Consider the following 21,471-nt stretch of genomic DNA (forward strand, 5'->3'; position numbering starts at 1 on the left):
TGTGGTCATACACGACTAAGCACCTGCGTCTTGAAAACAACCCATAGATATTTTATTGATTTTAATCACAATGTCGTCAGTGCAACTGTTACATACCGAGTTGAAGACATGCCACAAATAAAACACAAACCTCATATTACACAATTAAATGACTGCTTAAATTTGGCTTTACCGTATTAGGTACAAATATTTACAGGGCAAAGATATACACTATTTTTTTGGGCAATTGCATTTGACAAAGATCTGTCTATTCTCCGCCAAAAGTATTGACGCCATCCTGAGTGTCACAGGAAGTGAAAGGGTGTTTTGTGCCATTTTTGTGGCTTGCAAAAAATCTGGGGTGCCATTTATGTACTTCTCGGGAGAACACAAAATATGGAGGATACAAACTGTTGAGAGTAAATTAAAGAGGGTACTGGAAGGAGTAGAGCTAAAAAAAATCATGGGTATTTGAGATGTTAAGAACTGGAGTAGAAATATTGTTTTACAAAAAACGTTTCAATAAAAATGCAGCACACTAAGAGTAAACGTGTACCAAACCCATGCTGGATAAGGTTGTGTTGTAATACTAGGGGAAATTGATCCATTTCTAAACACCCTCCAGGGAAAGTTCACTTAAAATGTTATATTGCCCACTCTGTATTATTACTGCTAACAAATTCACAGGCAACCATTCATGCACGTGACAATGATACCACGCAAAGTAAAAAAAAAAAGAGTGCATAACGCAATAAGAACGATATGTTAGTGGTCATTTAACGTTAAAAAAAGAAGCGTTCGTTTTAGACTGGTTAAACTGGTTATTAGGTCCTCATATCAGTGCAAAAAATGGTGAAACCAGCAGAAGCCAGTGGCAGATGCAAATAATGCAAAATTTCAACAAAGATGGAGGTGGGGCTGGAACGTGTGTCTTACTGAAAGCTTTTACAACACAGATGGTAAGTCTTTTAAGAGGAAACATGCACCCAATGGAGGACATCTAATGGATAGATGAGTAACAAATGTAAATCTCACACATTAGTATTGTTATTGATACTATTGTTTATATAAGGCCTCCCTTGTATTATTTGTCAAGGTTGCCAAAATGAAGAGAGAGTAGGTTTTACACTTAGGACATGCATGCAAATAACTTACATTTATATTCTCAAGTACAAGCACGTTTGGAAGGAGGGCTGCATAAACCTCTCCGCCCTCCTTAATTTAGAGTATTGAAGTTTCATCGTAACATTTAGTGTGACACATTTCGATTCCGGTAACCCAAACTACTGTGTGAAATACAGCAGTAAACGTTAGTGTGTGTGATTGGAAATATTGCAGCTAGAAATGAAATACGGCGGAGCACTTCACTGACGATGAATGCGTGAAAACAACTGGACTCGTTTGATTTACACATCTCACATTGTTGCATGTTGGAAATTAAACAGATATACTCTAAACTCTTTAGCATTTAACATTCTCATGCATACTAGTTGTTCAATCACAAGAAGAAAGTTCATTTAAAAGTAGTCCAAACATGTTACTCTTGTGGAAATGAGTGTGGAAACGGATAACTCGTTCAGTCCGGAGCATGCTAGCATGCGCAGCCTCACTTCTGCATGTCGCACTGCAAGAGCAGTACGATGGATGGGTCGCTCTTGGCGGCTTCTTTGAACTCGTCTAGTGTGATCTGGTCGTCGTTGTTTTTATCCATCTTGCTAAAGATCCGATCCACTCTTTGCTCTGGTGTCAGACCGTCCTCGTTCATCTTCATCATTATCACGGTTCCCACCATTTTATAAATAGCCTTCACACAGAGGGGAGAAAAGACTCGGGTTTAATTACACGAGGAAGGTTTAAGAATCCCATATACACATCAGAGCGACGTTCTTATTTTTTGTTCCATGAATATGATACACTTTACTTTTAAAGAAAGTTGAAGTTTCTGTGCCGCTAGCATCACCAAACATATTAGGCCTATTAGTGTATTCAAGTTTGTATTTACGACGTTGTGCTTATGACGTCAGGTGTTTCTTTCATAAACCATGATTCCCTTTCGAAGCGGAAATTAAAGACTGTGACTTGGATTGACGCTTTGGGGACTGCCATCAGTGTGACCGGTGTCTGAAGCACATAACAAACAAGCCAATGTTATTGGCCAACAACAGTCTATGACGATCCTAATGGAGTTAGAATAAAGGGGTGCTTGTAATACACATCATTAGCTTTTTGAATTTAGAATCTGCTTGTTTGTGAGTGCATTCCTACTCCAGAGGAAGCTGGATGTGCCCATTATGATGCATTTGTGGTAAGAAGCTCTGTTCTTGTTTGGTTCTCTACCGAGGGATAGGAATCTAGCATTTACACAAGCGCATTCGAACCCCAAGAGTCTTGGAGGCACTCATAGTAATGCATTCATGCATTTACGTTAGAGCTCTGTTCTCGCTTGATTCTCGATAAAATTATAAGAATTCAGTTTTTGTGTTCGTGTAATGCTCTTGAGGGAGTCCTTTGTGATGGGGCAGGATTTCCTCAGACATATACCCCCACTTGACTCTCTCGAGCATCTACACCTCACAGTTTGGGTCCCATGGCCGCCAGGGCAGAATTGATTGTGGGGATTGTAGGTGGAGCTTGAGAGGAAATATTTCCCTTTTTGGGCTTCTACTACTTGCTCTGTTGCTTTCATGTAATTTCAGGAAGCTGATCTGTGGCTGCTTCTGACCTGAACGGTTAACGTGCCATGTCCAATTCTGAGGAATCAGATGCAGAAACAGAGAATTGAGGCTATCCTCTGCTGTCCTGCATATCATTTTGTGAGCATTTTTATTCTTTCTATATCTCCACATTGAGGTCGAGATACTGGATGAATTTATATTCAGCTGATATAATCTATTCCATGTTGTCAAATTATTTGCATGTGGAGAGACTGTATGAGCAACAGTATGTGAGGATGTCCTGTTAGAGCTGTTTGTGAGATCTCTCTCCCGTGGTGTTGCATCCTCTTTGAAGGCTCCTGCCTTGCCAAAGGAGCGAGTGTGTTCGGCTCTCAAGGAAGCTGAATGTGCTCCCCGTTTCTGATAAAGCGATGTGGCGTTCGTGGGGTCAATCACAGTGATCATGGGGTCACAGGTGGGCAGAGTAGAAGCAGAAATGATCAAATGGGTCCGTCTCTGCTAACCACCTTGCGGCTCATGGCAAGGCCTATGTGTAGGTAAGACAGGCCTGTGGCGGCCCTACAGCATGAATTCCATGCTGCCAGAAGGTTATGTACCCTCCAGCTTGCGCTAATGCTAGGGTCTGCCTTCATGTACGTTAAAAGCAGTTGTTGCAAAAAAGTTGCATTCCGCTTTTCTGGTCTAGTGCACTGCTGGGGTTCACCATGCTCCTCTGGGCCCTCAGTCCAGGGTCAGATTGATAGAATTTAGAGGACCTTGCCAAACTGACTCTACATTATCATTCATGACCCTTTCCTGAGGGAGAAGTTGAAAGCAGCCATTGATGAATGAGCACAGGAATGGAAACGCTTCATATTGTGCGCTGAGCAGTGCTTGATTGCTAATGCATGCTGGTGCATTTTCTGTTTGTTTGTTTTTTTGGCAAAGCTACTTTTGATTAGGTTGTAGGATGGTTAAATATCTAAGGGAGAAGGTTGTAAAGGCTGGGACTTGCCTTGCAAAAGCATAGAAGCTTGGGTATCTTCTATTATTAAGATTATTAAGACACAGCTTACTGAGGCATGGTGTTGTGGGTATTTATTTCCCATAGCATCAATCCAAGACGCACTGTTGAAGTTACACTTCGAAAGAGAAACTTCTCAGATTTCCACTTTAACCATGGTTCCCTGAGAAGGGGAATGAGACACTGCATCTCGCTGTCATTCCTTGGGCCTGCCTTCGCATCTCTCTCAGACAAAAGAGTTGATTATATGTTTTACAGGTGCCCTCTTATACTCAAGGGCACTTCACTTGTGACGTCATGTGTGCTCAACTCGTAAATACAGTCTCTCCGACGTAACTTGAACGCACCAAAAGTCAAGTCCAGTGGGGTCACTCAAACAAATTCTATAGTTCTTTAGATTCTATAGTTAACTAACACTTAGACTAACAAATAAGAGATTCATTTGAAACCTTTTCTGAAATGTTTTTATTTATTTATTGTAATTATTATTTAAATTGTATTGCTCAAATATCAAAATAAAAATAAAGAATAAATTAAAAAAATCATTTGGTTGTTTTTTGAATATAAAAATATTTTTTCTTTAATTTATTGGAAATAAAAGCACTAATTTAGGATAAATCTGCAACCTTTTTATAAAAAATATTTATATGTTTATTATTTTTACTATTTCATACAACAATGTCTCTGTTCAGGTATTTCCTAAATTTCAGTTGCAAAAATTGCAAACCTCATATAAAATAATTTGAAAATAAATCTAGGTATATATTTAAAGCATTAGAGAAATATTAATTTATGATATTTATATGACCATACAAATAAGTTTCTTTAATTTATTATAATTAAAGGCACTAAATAAGGATGAATCTGCAGTCTTGTTAATACATTCTGATTTGTTTTTCTAATTGTATTTATTTCTTTATTTCATATTTAAATCAAATATCAAAATCACAATGTTTCTGTTTAGACGTCCTAAATTTTAAGTGCACCTTGAAAACCTCCTATAAAGTAAATAAATCAGATCAAGTAATATTTCTTTTTTTAAAGAAAATGGAGGAAAGTGCTTATGTAAACACATTTATCCAGTGGCATTCGTTTCATGCAAATAAACCACTTTTTGGTACCTCTATAATCTCCAGCATCTCCACTCGAGTGATCTTGCCATCTCCATCCAGGTCATACATGTTGAAGGCCCAGTTGAGCTTCTGCTCAAAGCTTCCCCGTGACGTGATGGACAGGGCGCAGATGAACTCTCTGAAGTCGATAGTGCCGTCGCTGTTCTTGTCAAAGGTCCTGAATGCGTGCTGCGCAAACTTTGATGCGTCACCATAAGGAAAGAACTGCAGAAAAAAGATTTCAAAAAATTGGTTGGCCTTGATGGTCTTTGATTAAATGATGATATTTCATTAGATTTTAAAGTTTACCCTTGTTTGGTCTTTACTTGGGAGTCACATTGGCGGACCCCTAAAATGGAGCTTCTTATTTGTTCAATAAAATCATTCTAATACATTTGTTCAATAATATATTTTCTTTTTTATTTAGCATTTTGAAAGGGTTTTGTGGTACTACTGAATGTTTATGCAATAATGAATATCCATTTTCACATAGAAAATAATACACAATTAATAATCTATTTAAAAAAAATCAATTTATGCATTATTACTGTCTAGGCCTTTAAAATCCACATTTTTGAAAGCAGTCTAGCACTATCTGTTGAGAGTATAAAAATAAAACATGTAATACCCTTGTGTAAACATGGGTGTGTTTATTTCACAGAGTTTCACTTCTTCTCTGCTGTGAGCTTTTCTAAATTATGACTTTGAATTAAAAACTTTACTCTGTGTTACAGACACAGTGGTTCATAGTTGTGTGTGTGGGCGCTATGTGTGAGTGGATATGTCTATATCACATTATTGATGTTTTATAGTGTCATCCCTTCACTGCTCTATACTTTTTTCATTATTTTGTCTGGTTTGTAGATTGTGCGCACGAAAATTCATTTTTTTTGTATTTTTGTCAATTTTCCATTCATTTCCTATGGTCTGACTCTGTCATTTTTGACCGAAGACCATGAGTGTAACTATTATTTTTACAACCACTTGTGTCATAAAAGTCATCAAGTTTGGTACCATTCACATGAAGCTGTAATTTTTTTAATTTCAAAACATAACATTCTCTGGTCAGAAATGATCAAAGACTAGCCTGACGTGGTCATACTCAATTCTAGTCAGAATATGAGTCTGAAACTGCTCCATTGGGCTGTGATTATGGGGCGTGTTTCAACCGAACCAGGAAAGAACTCAATTGGATAGACCTACAACCAATCAGAGCAACGGAGCGACGTCAACAGAGCTCAACTGCACTGTGTTGCCAAGTCCTGTTTTTTTCCCGCGGATTGTTTTCTATGTCCGCGGGTTGAAGTGACTATTATGTGATATATAGACCCATGAGTCCGAATTTTAGCAGGCAACCTTTCCAAAATAACACATTTTACCCCCCAAACGCCATTTTTTCCCCGGAGAACCCCCCGAGAAGGTATTGTTTAGGGCTAGTAGTTGGCGGGTTTTGTTGTAAAAACTTGGCAACCCCGTCTGCACGCGTGCTGAAATCAGGCTGAAATACACAATCTTTGCCGGTGTTGTAAAAAAAATAAAAGAATGTTATGATACACAGAGTACTTACCCAACATGATCATCATTTTTGAGAGAAATTGTGAAGGTGAATGCATATACAAACAAGCTCTCCGTTTAGGATTTGAAAAAATATAATCCAAGCCCCTTTGATGACATGCATGATTACGTTTACTGTTGATCATCTGTCCATCATCGTCTAACAGTTTCTGTTCGGGGATAATTACTCCTCTATGGAGCAAGGCCAGAACGAACTGCCCGACCTAAAAAATGTGTGGGCGGGGCTAGGTTCGGCTGGTATCCAGGCTAGTCAAAGACCACTCAGGGGTTCAAAACCTCACCTAGTGAAGCTGGACAGACTCCTCCTACATACATACTTCTGCTCAATTGTCATTTTCTTTCAGTACTCCGTCTGGGATTGCGGTATATTCTCTGCTTTTCTCCATAGACTGTAAAAAAATATGGACGTAGTGTACTTGATGTCACCCATAAGATTCCGATGAGCCGTTCTGAAGTGTAAAGTAGAGACTAGCTGGCCGTTGCCATCTTGCTACCGCGTCATCGTGCGTCACGCTGATACGTGACACATGATAACAGAAAATGGGCAAAGAGGCGGCATGTGGGCGGAGCTTAGGTGACACAATGACTAACAGACAGCAGATAAACAGACAGCTATCCACCTGTCACTCAAAGTAACCACATCCTTAATTATGCAGAACTTTAAGGATTTATATAATGTAAACAAATTAGTTATAAAAAAAAATTCACCCCCCTCACAGTTGTCATGAAGGGCAAAATTAGCCGTATAGACCAAAACAACTATTTGTACCCGGCTGTAAACATGTTTTTTCTGCTGTAAAGTTGGGAATTTTAACATGGAACATGGAATGAGATTGTGCTCCCTTCTGGAGCCTGTCCCTAGTGGCCAGTCGATGAATTGCAGTTTCAGTTACTTCCGTATTGGCTTCAACTGAAACTGGGGGAGGTTGCCACTTGGTTTTCTCCGATAAAATTTCAACCAGTCCAATCAACGAACAGTGGGAGTGGCTCAGAACGTTGATGTTGATGTAATGCGCTACAGTCTATGGTTTGAGATGACATATGTCACGACCAAACATTAGCGATTGGTTATGGCAGATCCAGAGTAGCTCTGGGCAGATCTAATAGTTTCAAACTTTAACAGAGTACCCGACTTCAAGAGAGGTAATGTTTGTCAATGAAGAGTGGCCAGACTCTCTGTGCAAATTAAATGTACGAGTGTCTGGTAGGACCAGGCTATCCCAACATTGCAGTGACCTTGGCTATCAAGCTCCAAAAAGCACTAAATGTAGCACTATATTCCAAGTCTTCTGAAGTCATATATTGGCTTTGTTTGCGTAAGAGTCAAATTTAGTTGAGTTATCCACCAAAAATCTTCCTCTCTACATGTTACATTTTAGTCACAAAGTGGCTTTAGATGGCTTGGGATACTGTATATCACGTCATTCAACTACATTTATGCAGGGGTGGTAAGTACTCAAGTAAAAATACTTTGATACTTTACTTAAGTATTTTTTTCGGGGATCTGTACTTTACTTGAGTATATTTTATTTGCATCTACTTTTACTCTTACTCCACTACAATATTAAAGGCAAAGTGTACTTTTTACTCCAATACATTTCCCCATGCCCGCTCCAAGTATTAAGTATTTATTACACTTGATTTCCAAACCAGTCTGGTCGGTCATGGATGATCCAGTCGGGTATAGACTTGGAAAAAAGCTGACAAGACAGGTTTGCCACACTAACTTTAGCTCAGTGTTTCCCCAACTTTTTTATTTTGCGGCAAACTATTTACTATGAAAACATCGGTAACATTTTACAATACAGGTGCACTATTATAATTCATGCCTAACTAATGCACAGATAATCATGAGTTAATGTATTACTAATGAAGAACTAAACCATTTATTAATGATTACTGCATCAGCAACTAATGAACATTCTATATGATTAATAGATTAAGTAATACATGAATTGCTATTAATTAAATATGACATCATTAATTCCCTAATAACATATTACATGAACTAATAATGTAAATTCATGTATTCAAAGCCATGCATTCCGACTCTCAGTTGTCTGTTTAATTAATCATTAATCATAACAATTGGCAAAATTATATCATAACTTTTTTGTTGAGGCACATGACTATTAACTAATTGTTACGTAATATGTCATTGTGGTTATGGCTTTTGAATTAATTTTGAATTAGTTAATAGTATCTTGCTCCTCATCTGTTTTATGCTGCTAATGTTATGGAACATGTCTATTTTAAGTTTAACCCCTATACTGCGTTAAGGTGCTTCATTGTCTCCTATTAATTGCAAATCTAACAAATTCTTATTTGCAGTATCTAATCTTATCATTTGTTCAATTAAAGCATTGCATATCAGTCCCAAAAGATTTTATCTGCTTATTGATATTTACAGTTAATTTGAATATTTACTTTTTACTTTCGGTACTTGAGTACCTTTTAAATCAGATACTTTTGTACTTTTACTCAAGTGATGTTTGAATGGAGGACTTTCTACTTTTACTGGAGTATTTTTTCATTAAGGTATATATACTTTCACTCGAGTATAACTTTTGAGTACTTTTACCACCTCTGCATTTATGGTGCTTTTCTGTCTTTTGGGCACTATGACTTATTGTTGCATGAAATGTTCTGCTTAAAGGGTTAGTTCACCCAAAAATGAAATTGATGTCATTAATGACTCACCCTAATGTCGTTCCACACCCATAAGACCTTCGTTCATCATCGGAACACAGTTTAAGATATTTTATATTTTAGTCCCAGAGCATATGCAGTCAATGCCCACTTCACTGTCCATGTCCATGTCCAGAAAGCTAATAAAAACATCATCAAAGTAGTCCATATGTGACATCAGTTGGTTGATTAGAGTCTCTTAAAGCATCGAAAATACATTTTGGTCCAAAAATATCAAAAACTACTTTACAAAAACAACTACAAAAACTATTTTATTCTGCATTGTCTTCTCTTCCATGTGCCTCCAAAAAGAATCAAACGGTTAATGAATCAGTGAATCGATCAATGATTCGGGTCGCCAATGTCACGTGATTTCAGCAGTTCGGTTCGCGTCAAACTGCCAAACTGCTGAAATCATGTGACATTGGCGACCCGAATGGTCTGTCCACATACAGCTTTGGATTGACATGAACATGAATAATGACAGCGTTTTCATTTTTGAGTGAACTGTTCCTTCAAGAGTGATTCATGAATGATCATTGATTTTCATGTCTGAATTCTCCATGGCAGCCACAGCAGGTTCTGTTCTTTGCTTCAGGTCCATTCCACAGCAATTCATTAAAAAATAACTGGCCACTGCGCAACGGGTAGAAGTACATCTAACAGCGCGAGTCCTCACATCTCACAATGTCGCAGTCCTTCTATGAATAAAATGTCATAGCCTGCAGCTTTGATGGTAGTTCATGCTTAACTCTAAAGTCTTAAGTTAGTCATACTTTTTTGTCAACTTTCTCTTTTTTCCTGACCCTGTGGTTTTTCAAGTTTTTAATGCTGTGTATATGTCTATGTGGTGTTTTTAATATGCTTTAAGACAAACCATGTTCAAATTCATCAGTCAGAAACACCATTGCCGAGTATTTTCAGTGAACCGAAGTCGGCCTCAAAATCGCCATTTAAAATCTGTTCTCCACATCTCAGACTACCTTGTAAGTTAACTAACCGCCAATGTGTGGAAGCAAATCATTAACTATGCTCTGAAGCAGAGGAGTCTCAAGAGAAGCTGGTTATTCCACTATTTTCTGTTGATATGAAAAATCGGGTACATTTAGCAATATAGTGGGTGAATTATGTATATGATGAATATTACATTATGATGAATTATATGCCTTCCTCCACTGATGTTCTATGATGTTCAAAGCATTTCTAAAGATGCCGATTTTTAGAAGGCAGACTGAGATGGCTAATGGGAACATGGTTTGTGTAACATTAGCAACAGATTAGCTTTAATTAGTAGTTTGATAACGTACTCAAGCAAAAGGCTAATCATATTAATCACCGTTATGTGTCCAATATTGTAGAGAGCGATGCATAAAACGCATTACCATTCTGATACATCGACTTGTAGACGAGCCTAGTTCACTCTTCCACTTCTTCTGAATCAGTTTCTGATTCAAACATATTGCTGAATTAAAGGATTAGTTCACTTAAAAATGAACATTTCCTGATCATTTACTCACCCCCAGCTCATCTAAGATGTTCATGTCTCTCTGTCTTCAGTCGAAAAGAAATGTCTTTTTTTGAGGAAAACATTCCAGGATTTTTCTCCACAGTATAGACTTTAATGGCAATCAACCGTACCAAAAATTGGTTTTGAAAGTCCAAATCAATGCAGTTTCAAAGGGCTTCAGAGGCTCTGCACGATCCCAGATAAGGAAAAGGGGCTTATCTAGCGAAACCATCGTTCATTTTCTACAAAATTTGTATACTTTTTAACCTCAAATGTCGAACTTCGGTGTTACTCTTCACGGCGTATTATGTCATCAAGTCGGAAATGTCACAGCCGTGAATGAAGGTGGAAGTACTGACCCAGTGCCAAAAAACTCCATCTCATGTTCTCCTCCAGCTTTAAAATTGTCCAACATCGTTGTTTTACCTTTATTTTTGTAAAGGCCGTTTGGTTTAGTCTTTGCACACTCGTTATAACACTGGCCCGGTACTTCCACATCCATGACCTTTCTGACCTGACCACGCCATGAGTTGTGAAGAAGAACCGATGTCACCAATTTGAGTTAAGAAAGTATATAAATGTTTATTATTTTTTCAAGAAAATGACAGATTTCACTAGATAAGATCTTATTTCTTGGCTGGGATTGTGGAGAGCTTCTGAAGCCGTTTGAAACTCCCTTGATTTGGACATTCAACCCTTTGGTTGCCATAGAAAACCATTGTGTGGAAAAGAATTCTGGAATGTTTTCCTGAAAAAGCTTCATTTATTTTTGGCTGAAGAAAGAAAGACAGAGCATCTTGGATGAGATGGGGGTGAGTAAATTATCAGGACATTTTCATTCTGAAGTGAACTAATCCTTTAAACCAGTATTTCCACTTGCCATTGTGCAGTTTTTACTTTTGCTACAGTAAAGTTGAGTGAGTGGATCTCTGAGCTGGTGTGAGTGAGTGGAGGCGGGGATCATTTCATTACAAGGGTGTTTTTTCACATTTTTTCCATGAAAAAAAAAAAACATTTAAATGTGCCATTTTAGTGATTAAGGATGAGTTTTAAGGGATAAAATGATTGACTTCAAGAGTGATTCATGAATGATCATTGATTTTCATGTCTGAATTCTCCATGGCAGCCACAGCAGGTTCTGTTCTTTGCTTCAGGTCTATTCCACAGCAATTCATTAAAAAATAACTGGCCACTGCGCAACGGGTAGAAGTACATCTAACAGCGCGAGTCCTCACATCTCACAATGTCGCAGTCGTAATAAAATTTTATAGGCTGCAGCTTTGATGGTAGTTTGTGCTCTACTGTCTTAAAATAAACATTATATATGTCACTTTTTTCTAGCTTTTCCTGTTAATCTCTCTCTCTCTCTCTCTCTCTCTCTCTCTCTCTCTCTCTCTCTCTCTCTCTCTCTCTCTCTCTCTCTCTCTCTCTCTCTCTCTCTCTCTCTCTCTCTCTCTCTCTCTCTCTCTCTCTCTCTCTCTCTCTCTCTCTCTCTCTCTCTCTCTCTCTCGTGTGTAACTGTTGTTTTTTGGCAGGCCCCCGTCAAAATGGGGGACAAATCCGTCAAAAGCACCAGCACACCTTTCTTCAACATGACTCACAATTTGAGGAACTGTTGACGTCTAGAGCGCAAACACTGCTGGAAGAATTAACTGCCCACTTTCAAAGGATAATTCACCCTACAATAATAATTTTTATAATAATTACTCAACCACATGCTGTTCAAAACCTGCATGACTTCCTTTCTTCTCAGAACACAAATGGCAATAATTTGTGGAACGTTTGGAAATAGGGAAAATTGCAGAGACATATCTCCAAAAAATCATCTGTTCTGTTGAACAGAAGAATGAAATACAATTCAAGTTTAGAACAACATGAGGGTGAGTTTAAAGGGATAAATTAAGTCCCAAGGATGAGCACTAATAATAGCGATGTTTGACTTGTTGAATGCTAGAGTAAAAGCCCATATTCTCTTACCTTAACATAGAGCTGCTGGAACTCGTCCAGGTTTAGTCGACCACTGGGACAGTCTTTCAGGAAGCCCTTGTACCATTGCTTGAGCTCATGTTCATTAAACTCTGTGTTCTTCACAAGGTCCTCCATCACCTCAGGGGTCAGTTTGCTGTTCTGTTTTCCCATGATTACTGCCTGAGAAATAAATAACATGGTTGCATTAAAATGACTCAAAATATTAGAAATTGTGTGCATTGACACGGTTGTCTAAAGATTTTGAAAATGGCACTTTCAATATCTCGGCAATGACCATTTTATTCTCGACAATGTCAATTTTGAAAAATGTCTTGCTCTAGCCAATAAGGCCACAACCTAATTACAAGAAACTCCTTTATTTAATATATTGACCCTGGGCACAAAACCAGTCAACAGTCACACGGTTATCTTTGTAGCAATAGCCAAAAATACATTGTATGGGTCAAAATTTTGCCAAAAATCATTAGGATTTTAAATAAAGATTATGTTTCAAGAAAATATTGTGTTAATTTTCAATAAAAATATTGGATACTGTATTATTATTAGTAATATGCATTGCTAAGGACTTTGATTTGGACAACTTTAAAGGTGATTTTCTCAATATTTATACATATTTTTGCACCCTCAGATTCCAGATTTTCTGAGTTGTTTGTTGTATCTCGGCCAAATATTGTCCTATCCTAACAAACCACACGTGAAAATACGTACATTAAATGCATAAAACATTTACTTGACTGTATTTTTAGGACAATACAAATATGGAAAGCTATTTATTTATTTATTTCAGATTATGTATAAAATTCAATTTTGTGAAATTTGTTGTCCAGGATCATATATACACCGAGCAGGCATAACATATGACCACCTTCTTAATATTGTGTTGGTCCCCCTTTTGCTGCCAAAACAGCCCTGACCTATCAGGCATGGACTCCACTAGACCCCTGGAGGTGTGCTGTGGTATCTGGCACCAAAATTTTAGCAGCAGATCATTTAAGTCCTGTAAGTTATGAGGTGGGCCTCGATGGATCTGAGTTGTTTTTTCAGATCTGGGGATTTGGAGGTCAGGTCAACACCTCAAACTTGTTGTTGTGGTCATCCAACCATTCCTGAACCATTTTTGCTTTGTGGCAGGGCACATTATCCTGCTGAAAGAGGCCACAGCCACCAGGAAATAACGTTTCCATGAAAGGATGTACATGGCCTCTAACAATGCTTAGGTAGGTAATACGTGTCAAAGTAACATCCAAATGGATGGCAGGACCAGTGGAACATGCCAATTGAACATTGCCTCTATCTGCTTGCCTTCTTCCCAGAGTGCATCCTGGTGCCATGTCTTCCCCAGGTAACCAAGCGCACCTGGCCATCCACAAGATAAAAACATGATTCATCAGACCAGGTCACCTTTTTACATTGCTCCGTGGTCCAGTTCTGATGCTCACATACCCACTGTTGGTGCTTTCAAAGGTGGACAGGGGTCAGCATGGGCACTCTGACTGGCAGCCCCATACGCAACAAAATATGATGCATTGTGTATTCTGACACCTTTCTGTCAGAAGTAACATTAACTTATTTAGATATTTAAGCTACAGTAGCTCATCTGTTTTGCCTTCGCTCCCCACGTTCATCAATAAGCCTTGGCCGCCCATGAACCTGTCGCCGGTTCACCACTGATAGACACTGACCACTGCAGACCGGGAACACCCCACAAGAGCTGCAGTTCAGGAGATGCTCTGGCCCAGTCGTCCAGCCATCACTATTTGGCCCCGGTCAAACTCGCTCAAATTCTTACGCTTGCCCATTTTTCCTGCTTCTAACACATCAACTTTGAGGACAAAAAGTTCACTTGCTGCCTAATATATCCCATCCACTAACAGGTGCCGTGATGGAGATGATCAGGGTTATTCACTTCACCCATCAGTGGTCATAATGTTATGCCTGATTTGTGTGTGTGTGTGTGTGTGTGTGTGTGTGTGTGTGTGTGTGTGTGTGTGTGTGTGTGTGTGTGTGTGTGTGTGTGTTTTACTAACAATAAACAGATGTGGTGATTCCCCATTCTGTCAGTCCCAAAACTGTTTTCGGTTTCATTTTGTTTTAATATTATAGTAACTACTATATAGAAAGAAGCCAGTATGTTTGTGCATGTCATGAACTTTAATTAAACTGTGTTATAATCGCATCTGAAATAAGTTGACCTGCTCTAGATATGGTTATCAGCACTGACCATTAATAAAATGGATATTGGTCGACCTCTACTCAATATAGGCCTAAAGGAAAGGAACATGATGGCATGCGTAGTAGTGAAATTAAATGTATATTTTCAACTAGCATCACAAAATAATGGAACACGATGCATACAAATATAAAGACGATGATGTCAAGTGTGATCCGGTCGTTGGAATCAGCCTGGCTGTGTTGTGTTTCTCGAAATAGATCAAAGTCACGAGAGTTTATGTGTAAATGGGCATCAGGTAAAATAGGCTACAAACGGGGAGGGGTTGGAGAGCAGCGTTTTATTTCCATGTGGAGCGTCTGTCTGTATTTGCAGCCTCTTCTGCATCAAATGTGGATGAAAATCCGAGCAGCCTCGAACACATCTTCTAAGAATGCGCCTTAATTAAAGAGAGTCAGGAATTATTACCAACGACCCAATCGTCATTCTTATGTAATAGTACTGGGGCTTTTTCAAGCACCAATGGCTGAACGAATGACCTTGAGAAGGGAAAGCACTGGGAAGCGATGCAGAATAATGATCCATGCTCTTAAACGGAGGAATTAAAGCTCTTAATGACGAAGATCTGTTGAAGTGTCACAGTGTCACCATCTGTGCGTTTGCTTTAGATGCCATTTATACACGAGCCTTTAAATGAAACAATATGAGTAGAACATCATTTGTATATACATATAACCAACTCTCCTAACACATAGCATCCCGTTTTCGATCATTAAAATGTGTTTTAATGTTGCACCAGTGTGAATGTGGACCGTTCCGGCGGAGTCCGCAGAGAAAAGACGCAGTCCCGTTTTGCACTGCGCTCAAATCGCATCAAAAATCTCTCTCAAGTGAGGCTGAGAAACATCAGTGCATCTTAAATTCATCACACAACACCAAAGGTTTGCCTCTGAACAAATGAGGAGTAACAAGTAACCACTAAGCTTTTGTAATAGCAGCTGTCAGGGCTCCAAATGCATCAAATATACAGTTTTAATGCAAACCTAATACACCCTTAACCTGCGCATAGTGTTCTAATCAGGCCACGTAATGCATGCGAGAGAACCTTTTCATTCAATCACACGCATGCATGCATTCATTCATTCATTCACCCATTCATCCCCGGCGCCTGTTAGATCGTTTCGATGCATGAAATGGCAAAAGCAGAAAATTCAACCAAAACGACTGCGACGCACATAAATCTCTCACAGCTGCATATGCACGCGTGCATCGCCTCTTACCTTCACGTAACGTGTAAAGAGGCTAATGGAAATGTGCTGGTGCTCGCAACCCGTCAGCTCTTGCGTGTGTCGAACCCAAATTCCTCGGATTCGTCGCGTTTACTGAACGCCAAATAACGCGTAAAGGTGATTCCAGCTGACACGAGCCCGCTTCCGTCTGTGTGTGTGCGCTATGCGACGCAAGACATGCGGCATGCAGCGAGCATCACCACCACACTACTGCTGCTCCTCGCGTGCGTTTGCGCAAATTGTATGCTTGCAACCCTGCTCTTAGGGGGCTCGTGTCAGTAAACACTCGATTAGCCGTCGTATGCATGCGCATCTATTGGTCAAGGGTCTTTATTACCTATTGTAAAAGGATCCGTGTTCTGTATGGGTTCTCTTTGTTTGGGTTCCCAGGGACTCCAGTGCCTTGTCTGTAGGATAATTTTGAAACCAACCTTTTTACTTCCATATTCTTTAAATGTGCTCGTCTGACCTAGTTAAAATCCAGAAGAGAGATAGTATTCATGTTTTGTTACATAGGCGCACATTTACAGAATTGTGAGTAACCAAATTAGGCGTGTGAAAATTATGTAAAAAAGAATTAAAAGAAACACAGCTGGTGGGTGCATAAGGTCCAAACGGAGAATCTCAGCATGTCTAAATGCATTTATTTATTTGAGAATCAGAGACCCCAAACACTGTATTTATGGGTCTTTGAACACACACAGTTACTATCAGTTAGAAAGAGTGTTTTTTATATATAATAAAGATTAAAGGGTTTTTGAAAACCTAAATGATTAATTTATGTGTGGTTTTGAAAGGCATCAAGTTAAATCTCTCGGTTAATCACTTGCAAACATGGTCTGTTACCCTTTTGAGTCTTAGCCAATTAAGCAATAGGCAAACTGTTGTATATATAATTTTGCTCCCATTCATCTTAATTGGCTTCAACAAAGATGTTGATCCAGGAACATGTTGCACTTGGTGAAATCATTGGCTGCGTCTGAACTGGAAAATGCTGCCTTCGGAGGACACATTTCAAGGTAGGAAGGCATCAAGGCACGAATCCAGTGTTAAAGGGATAGTTCACCAAAAAATGCAAATGAGATGTTTATCTGCTTACCCCCAGGACATCCAATATATAGGTGACTTTGTTTCTTCAGTAGAACACAAATGAAGATTTTTATCTCCACCCATTACTCGTATAATGCATGTCAACACAAGAGAGTATAAAAAATATGAGAGTAAAAAAATGATGCACAGGCAAAACCCTGCGGCTCGTGACGACACATTGATGTCTTAAAGGGGTGATGAATAGAGAAATCAACTTTCCCTTGAGCTTTTGATAGATATAAAGTAATGGTAATATAAGAATATCCTGTAAGTTTCAGAGCTGAAAACTTCCTTGTTAGTCAAAGAAAAGCTTTATAAGGAATGATCGCACCAGGCCCAGAAACCAAGTGTGTTTGCATCTTGAAGTCATCGACTGACGAAACACCGCCTCTACAGAATAAAAAGCACCTGTAGTTCAGTAGCCCCGCCCACCCATGGAACTGTTTGGATTGCGCTAAAACAGCACTAATAAACATGCTGAAGAAGATAGCAAGATATTGCACTATTCCTGGTTGTGGAAGAAACAGTCGTTGCATAAGCTTCCTTCGGAGCTAGGAGGTTGCCTAGGGCGACAATTGTGTTAGGGGCGTGAGCGCGCTCTAGTGCCGCCCATTACTTCCCATTAAGCATAGAATCGGAACAAGCGAAATACAACATAATGTTGATTAAACATGATCATCATAGGGCGCCCCCTCAGCCACACGTTTAAACTTATCAACCTGATTATTAGAATAGATTGAATTGATGGTGATTATTGATTGTTAGGTCAGGCAAGTGCTCATCTTGCGCATTCATCAAAAACAAGGCGTCTAAACCCCACGGATGCACAGGGATGGAAAAAGAGAAAGAAAGAAAGAAAGAAAGAAAGAAAGAAAGAAAGAAAGAAAGAAAGAAAGAAAGAAAGAAAGAAAGAAAGAAAGAAAGAAAGAAAGAAAGAAAGAAAGAAAGAAAGAAAGAAAGAAAGAAAGAAAGAAAGGAAGGAAGAAAGAAAGGAAGAAAATCGAAAGAAAGCCCAGTATAGAGGTTAGTCTTCCTATCTCAGCCAATAAGTTGTCAAACAAAATAAAATTACTTAGTATTATCAATCTTCCCAGCTAACAGGGAACGTTCTCAGAACGTTGGCTAACGTTCTCTGAAAGTTCTCTCAAAGTTATCAAAAAACGTTCTTGCAGTAACGTTATTAGAACGTTGTGCCAACGTTATTTGCAATTGAGAAACGTTCTAAAAACGCTAGCTATAAAACGTTATTCTTACATTGTTAGTGAAACGTTTTAAAAACGTTACTACATTAACAAAAGTATTAGTCATTACTGTTAGTCATACAGCTTTTTTCTCAAACTTCAGATACATAATTTGTATATCCAGAGACAACTTAATGACACTTAAATGCTATTTTCGTGTATATATTTTTTTTTTTACAACCAGAAGAAAAATCTAGTAAACTAATTATGCATAAATATAAATGTAATATAAATATAAAAGTCAATTATAAAAGTGGTTTTAGCTTTTTTAAAGAAAGAATAAGATGTCAATAAACAAAAGCAAGTACATTAAAGAAGTAAACAGGAATATTTTATTTGATCATACTCCACACCCTTATTAGAACGTTATTTAACGTTCTTAGAACCTAATGAGAATGTTAATACAACGTTCCACAAACTGGACATTTCAACGTTCCTAGAACATTCAAAAAAACGTTTTTAGAACTTAATGGGAACGTTAGGGAAACGTTCTCATAGCCTAAAATTGTTAGCTGGGTTATCAACTAATATTTATTTTATAAATATTATTAATATTGTCACTAAGCTATCACTTTCTAGTTTTCTACGTTACGTATTGCATAACTCATAAAAAAAAAAAATTGCATAACGCAAAGTTAGTAGTTTAGTTTTTTTTAACTAAAAAAAAAATAATTTGTGTACTGTGCTAATTAATTGAGATGTCTTACAGCTCTTACAGGTTGTTGGCCTTGTCTGTTTCGTTGCTTCTATTACTCTCCCCTTTTTTGTAAGTCGCTTTGGATAAAAGCGTCTGCTAAATGATTAAATGTATATGTAAATGTAAATAACTTCACTGACAATAATCTACAATAACCTACATGTCCTTTAAATATCAAAAGTCCAGTTCATTATAAATATGAATAACGTAACGTTATGCATGTTAGTTATGAAAAGTACAAACGTGGGCGTTGGACGTACATGGGCGTCAGAAGCAAATAAAAAGTAGGGCCTCTTGTTTTTTTGTTTTTACTGGAGTAACGATAGATGCCATATTATTTACATTAAACACAAATATGCTGTGTTTTAGGCTACTTAAAGATTGATTGGGCCAGAAAAAATTACAGAAATCCCGTGGCTGTAGTGTAGTGGTAAGATGCATGTCATCAACTTTTGACGCAAATCGATCAGAGGTTCGAATCCGCCTTTTGCCACACTCGCTCTACTCCCTTTTCCCATCACATATCAGATCGGAAAGGCATTCATTTTCAATAAAAAGTGAGAAAATATTAGAAAAGTGGAAATAAAGCATCTAACATGTTTAATAATAAGTGCTTCTTGGTTAGGGGTAGGCCTAGGTAATCAGACGTGCTGTATTAGAGACGATAAAAGTGAGTGGGGGGGGGGGGATTCTTCTTCCACATTGTGTTTTTATCGTACCCTAATTCACTATGGTAAGCATATAAATTGTTGTATATTAGACCAGTTTGGATGGTTTTAGAGAGGAAATGCATCACTCGCTAAAGACTTCAAAGAGACTAAAATAGCTAGCTTCAGGCGGTCAACTTTAACTTACGGAAAAAGTTATTAACCCCCCGGAGCCGTGTGGAGCAGTTATATGATGGATAGATGCACTTGTATGTACTTCAAAAATGACCCATTAAGTCACTGCCATTATAGAGCTTAGAAGAGCCAGGACATTTTTAATATAACTCTGATTGTATTCGTCTGAAAGAAGAATGTCCTATAGGGTGTGAAAATCATGGGGTAATTTTCTTTTTTGGGTGAACTATTCCTTTAACAGAGTGCATTTTAAAGCATTATCTATTGTGAAGGGTCATAATCACCCACATAGTCACGCAGAACCAAAGCACGACCGACAATGTTCTTCCGCAAAATACATGCAGTTTGTTTTTTTAACCACTAAAGAGCCAAAAGTTACATAGTGTACCTTTAAAGATGACTGTAATGCATTTCAAAGTAATAATATGAAGTGGCTCAAATGTTTACAAATGCATCTATAAATGTTTTATTTTATCAAGGTTATTAATGTTAATACACTGCACTGTTGGGCCTACAATGAGAGAGCATCATATGAATCCCTATTTTGGTTTGGTTTTATCATTAGTGGATTAATTGCACACAAAAAAATACCCTGAAGCTGAAGACAGATTTGACAGACCAGTCATTGCTAGCTGTCAGACACAGACGAGGACACAGAGGGATTAGTGCAAGTGCAAGGTTTATTATCAGAGGTTTCAGACACAGGTGATACTTAAAGGGATGGAGACACTCAGACGAAGGACGATGATGATGAAGACGATGGAGGTGAAGATGAAGATGGATACAGATGAGGGCTTCTAGGAAGGCCAGGTAGTCAATGGTGGGATCAGTGCAAGACCAGACATTGGGACTGAAGGTGAGCCGGGTTGATATAGTGGTGACTGGTGATGGTGCCCAGGTGTTCAGAATGATGGTGACTGGGGAACGAGTGGGCGTGGCAGTGACTGATGACTGTGAGGGCGTGACACTAGCGTTGTGTATTTTGCCTTTTTTTTTATCATTGATTGATGCTTTGTTTTATTTGTTGACACTACTGTGCTGTATGTAAATGTTTAAAAAAAAAAATAATTTAATTAAATTCTAATTCATTTCATCTGTTTTTGTTTAATTATAATTATTATTATCATGATTAATTAACATAAGACATGATTTAAACACCAACGAATAATTCACTCAGTAGCCCCATATATAAATATTTTATATTTAGTCCGAGAGCGTATGCAAGTGTATGCACACTATATGCTGTCCATGTCCAGAAAGGGAATAAAAACACCATCAAAGTAGTCCATATGTGACATCAGTTGGTTAATTAGAATCTCTTGAAGCATCGAAAATATATTTTGGTCCAAAAATAACAAAAACTATGACCTTATTCAGCATTGCCTTCTCTTCCGCGTTTGTTTTCAATCCTTAAATAAAGATTCAAACGGTCATGAATCAGCGTATTGATTTATGATTCGGATCGCTTGTCAAACTGCTGAAATCACGTGACATTGGTGATCTGAATCAAGAATCAATACGCTGATTCATGACCATTTGAATCATTATTTGCAGAACAAACAAACACGGAAGAGAAGACATGCTGAATAAAGTCGTAGTTTTTGTTATTTTTGAA

The 21,471-nt window shown here is 38.2% G+C and overlaps 1 protein-coding gene across 2 annotated transcripts; it reads right to left on the reverse strand.

The window, feature by feature from the left end:
• Positions 1 to 30: 30 nt before the first annotated feature.
• vsnl1b (visinin-like 1b) lies at positions 31 to 16,450 on the reverse strand. Of its 2 annotated transcripts, none has more exons than XM_067456095.1 (4): positions 16,325 to 16,450; positions 12,517 to 12,687; positions 4,779 to 4,994; positions 31 to 1,783 (listed from the first exon to the last, which is right to left on the reverse strand). In XM_067456095.1, exons 2-4 carry the CDS (start codon positions 12,676 to 12,678, stop codon positions 1,586 to 1,588), a joined length of 576 nt encoding a protein of 191 aa, XP_067312196.1. In that variant the 5' UTR covers positions 12,679 to 12,687; positions 16,325 to 16,450; the 3' UTR covers positions 31 to 1,585. The 2 variants fall into 2 exon arrangements, with proteins under 2 accessions (XP_067312196.1, XP_067312195.1); XM_067456094.1 differs by lacking the exon at positions 16,325 to 16,450 and adding an exon at positions 15,979 to 16,236.
• Between the last annotated feature and the right edge of the window lie 5,021 nt (positions 16,451 to 21,471).

This window comes from Pseudorasbora parva, chromosome 10, assembly GCF_024679245.1.
Source record: "Pseudorasbora parva isolate DD20220531a chromosome 10, ASM2467924v1, whole genome shotgun sequence".
Lineage (NCBI taxonomy): Eukaryota > Metazoa > Chordata > Actinopteri > Cypriniformes > Gobionidae > Pseudorasbora > Pseudorasbora parva.

Bases quoted from the DNA above. Each gene is read 5' to 3' on its own strand.
- vsnl1b (XM_067456095.1), bottom strand. From the start codon at position 12,678: ATGGGAAAACAGAACAGCAAACTGACCCCTGAGGTGATGGAGGACCTT. The intron at 4,995-12,516 runs GTAAGAGAATAT...TTTTTTCTGCAG, and splicing joins TCCAGCAGCTCTATGTTAAG to TTCTTTCCTTATGGTGACGC. The intron at 1,784-4,778 runs GTACCAAAAAGT...CTCTGTGTGAAG, and splicing joins AGATGCTGGAGATTATAGAG to GCTATTTATAAAATGGTGGG.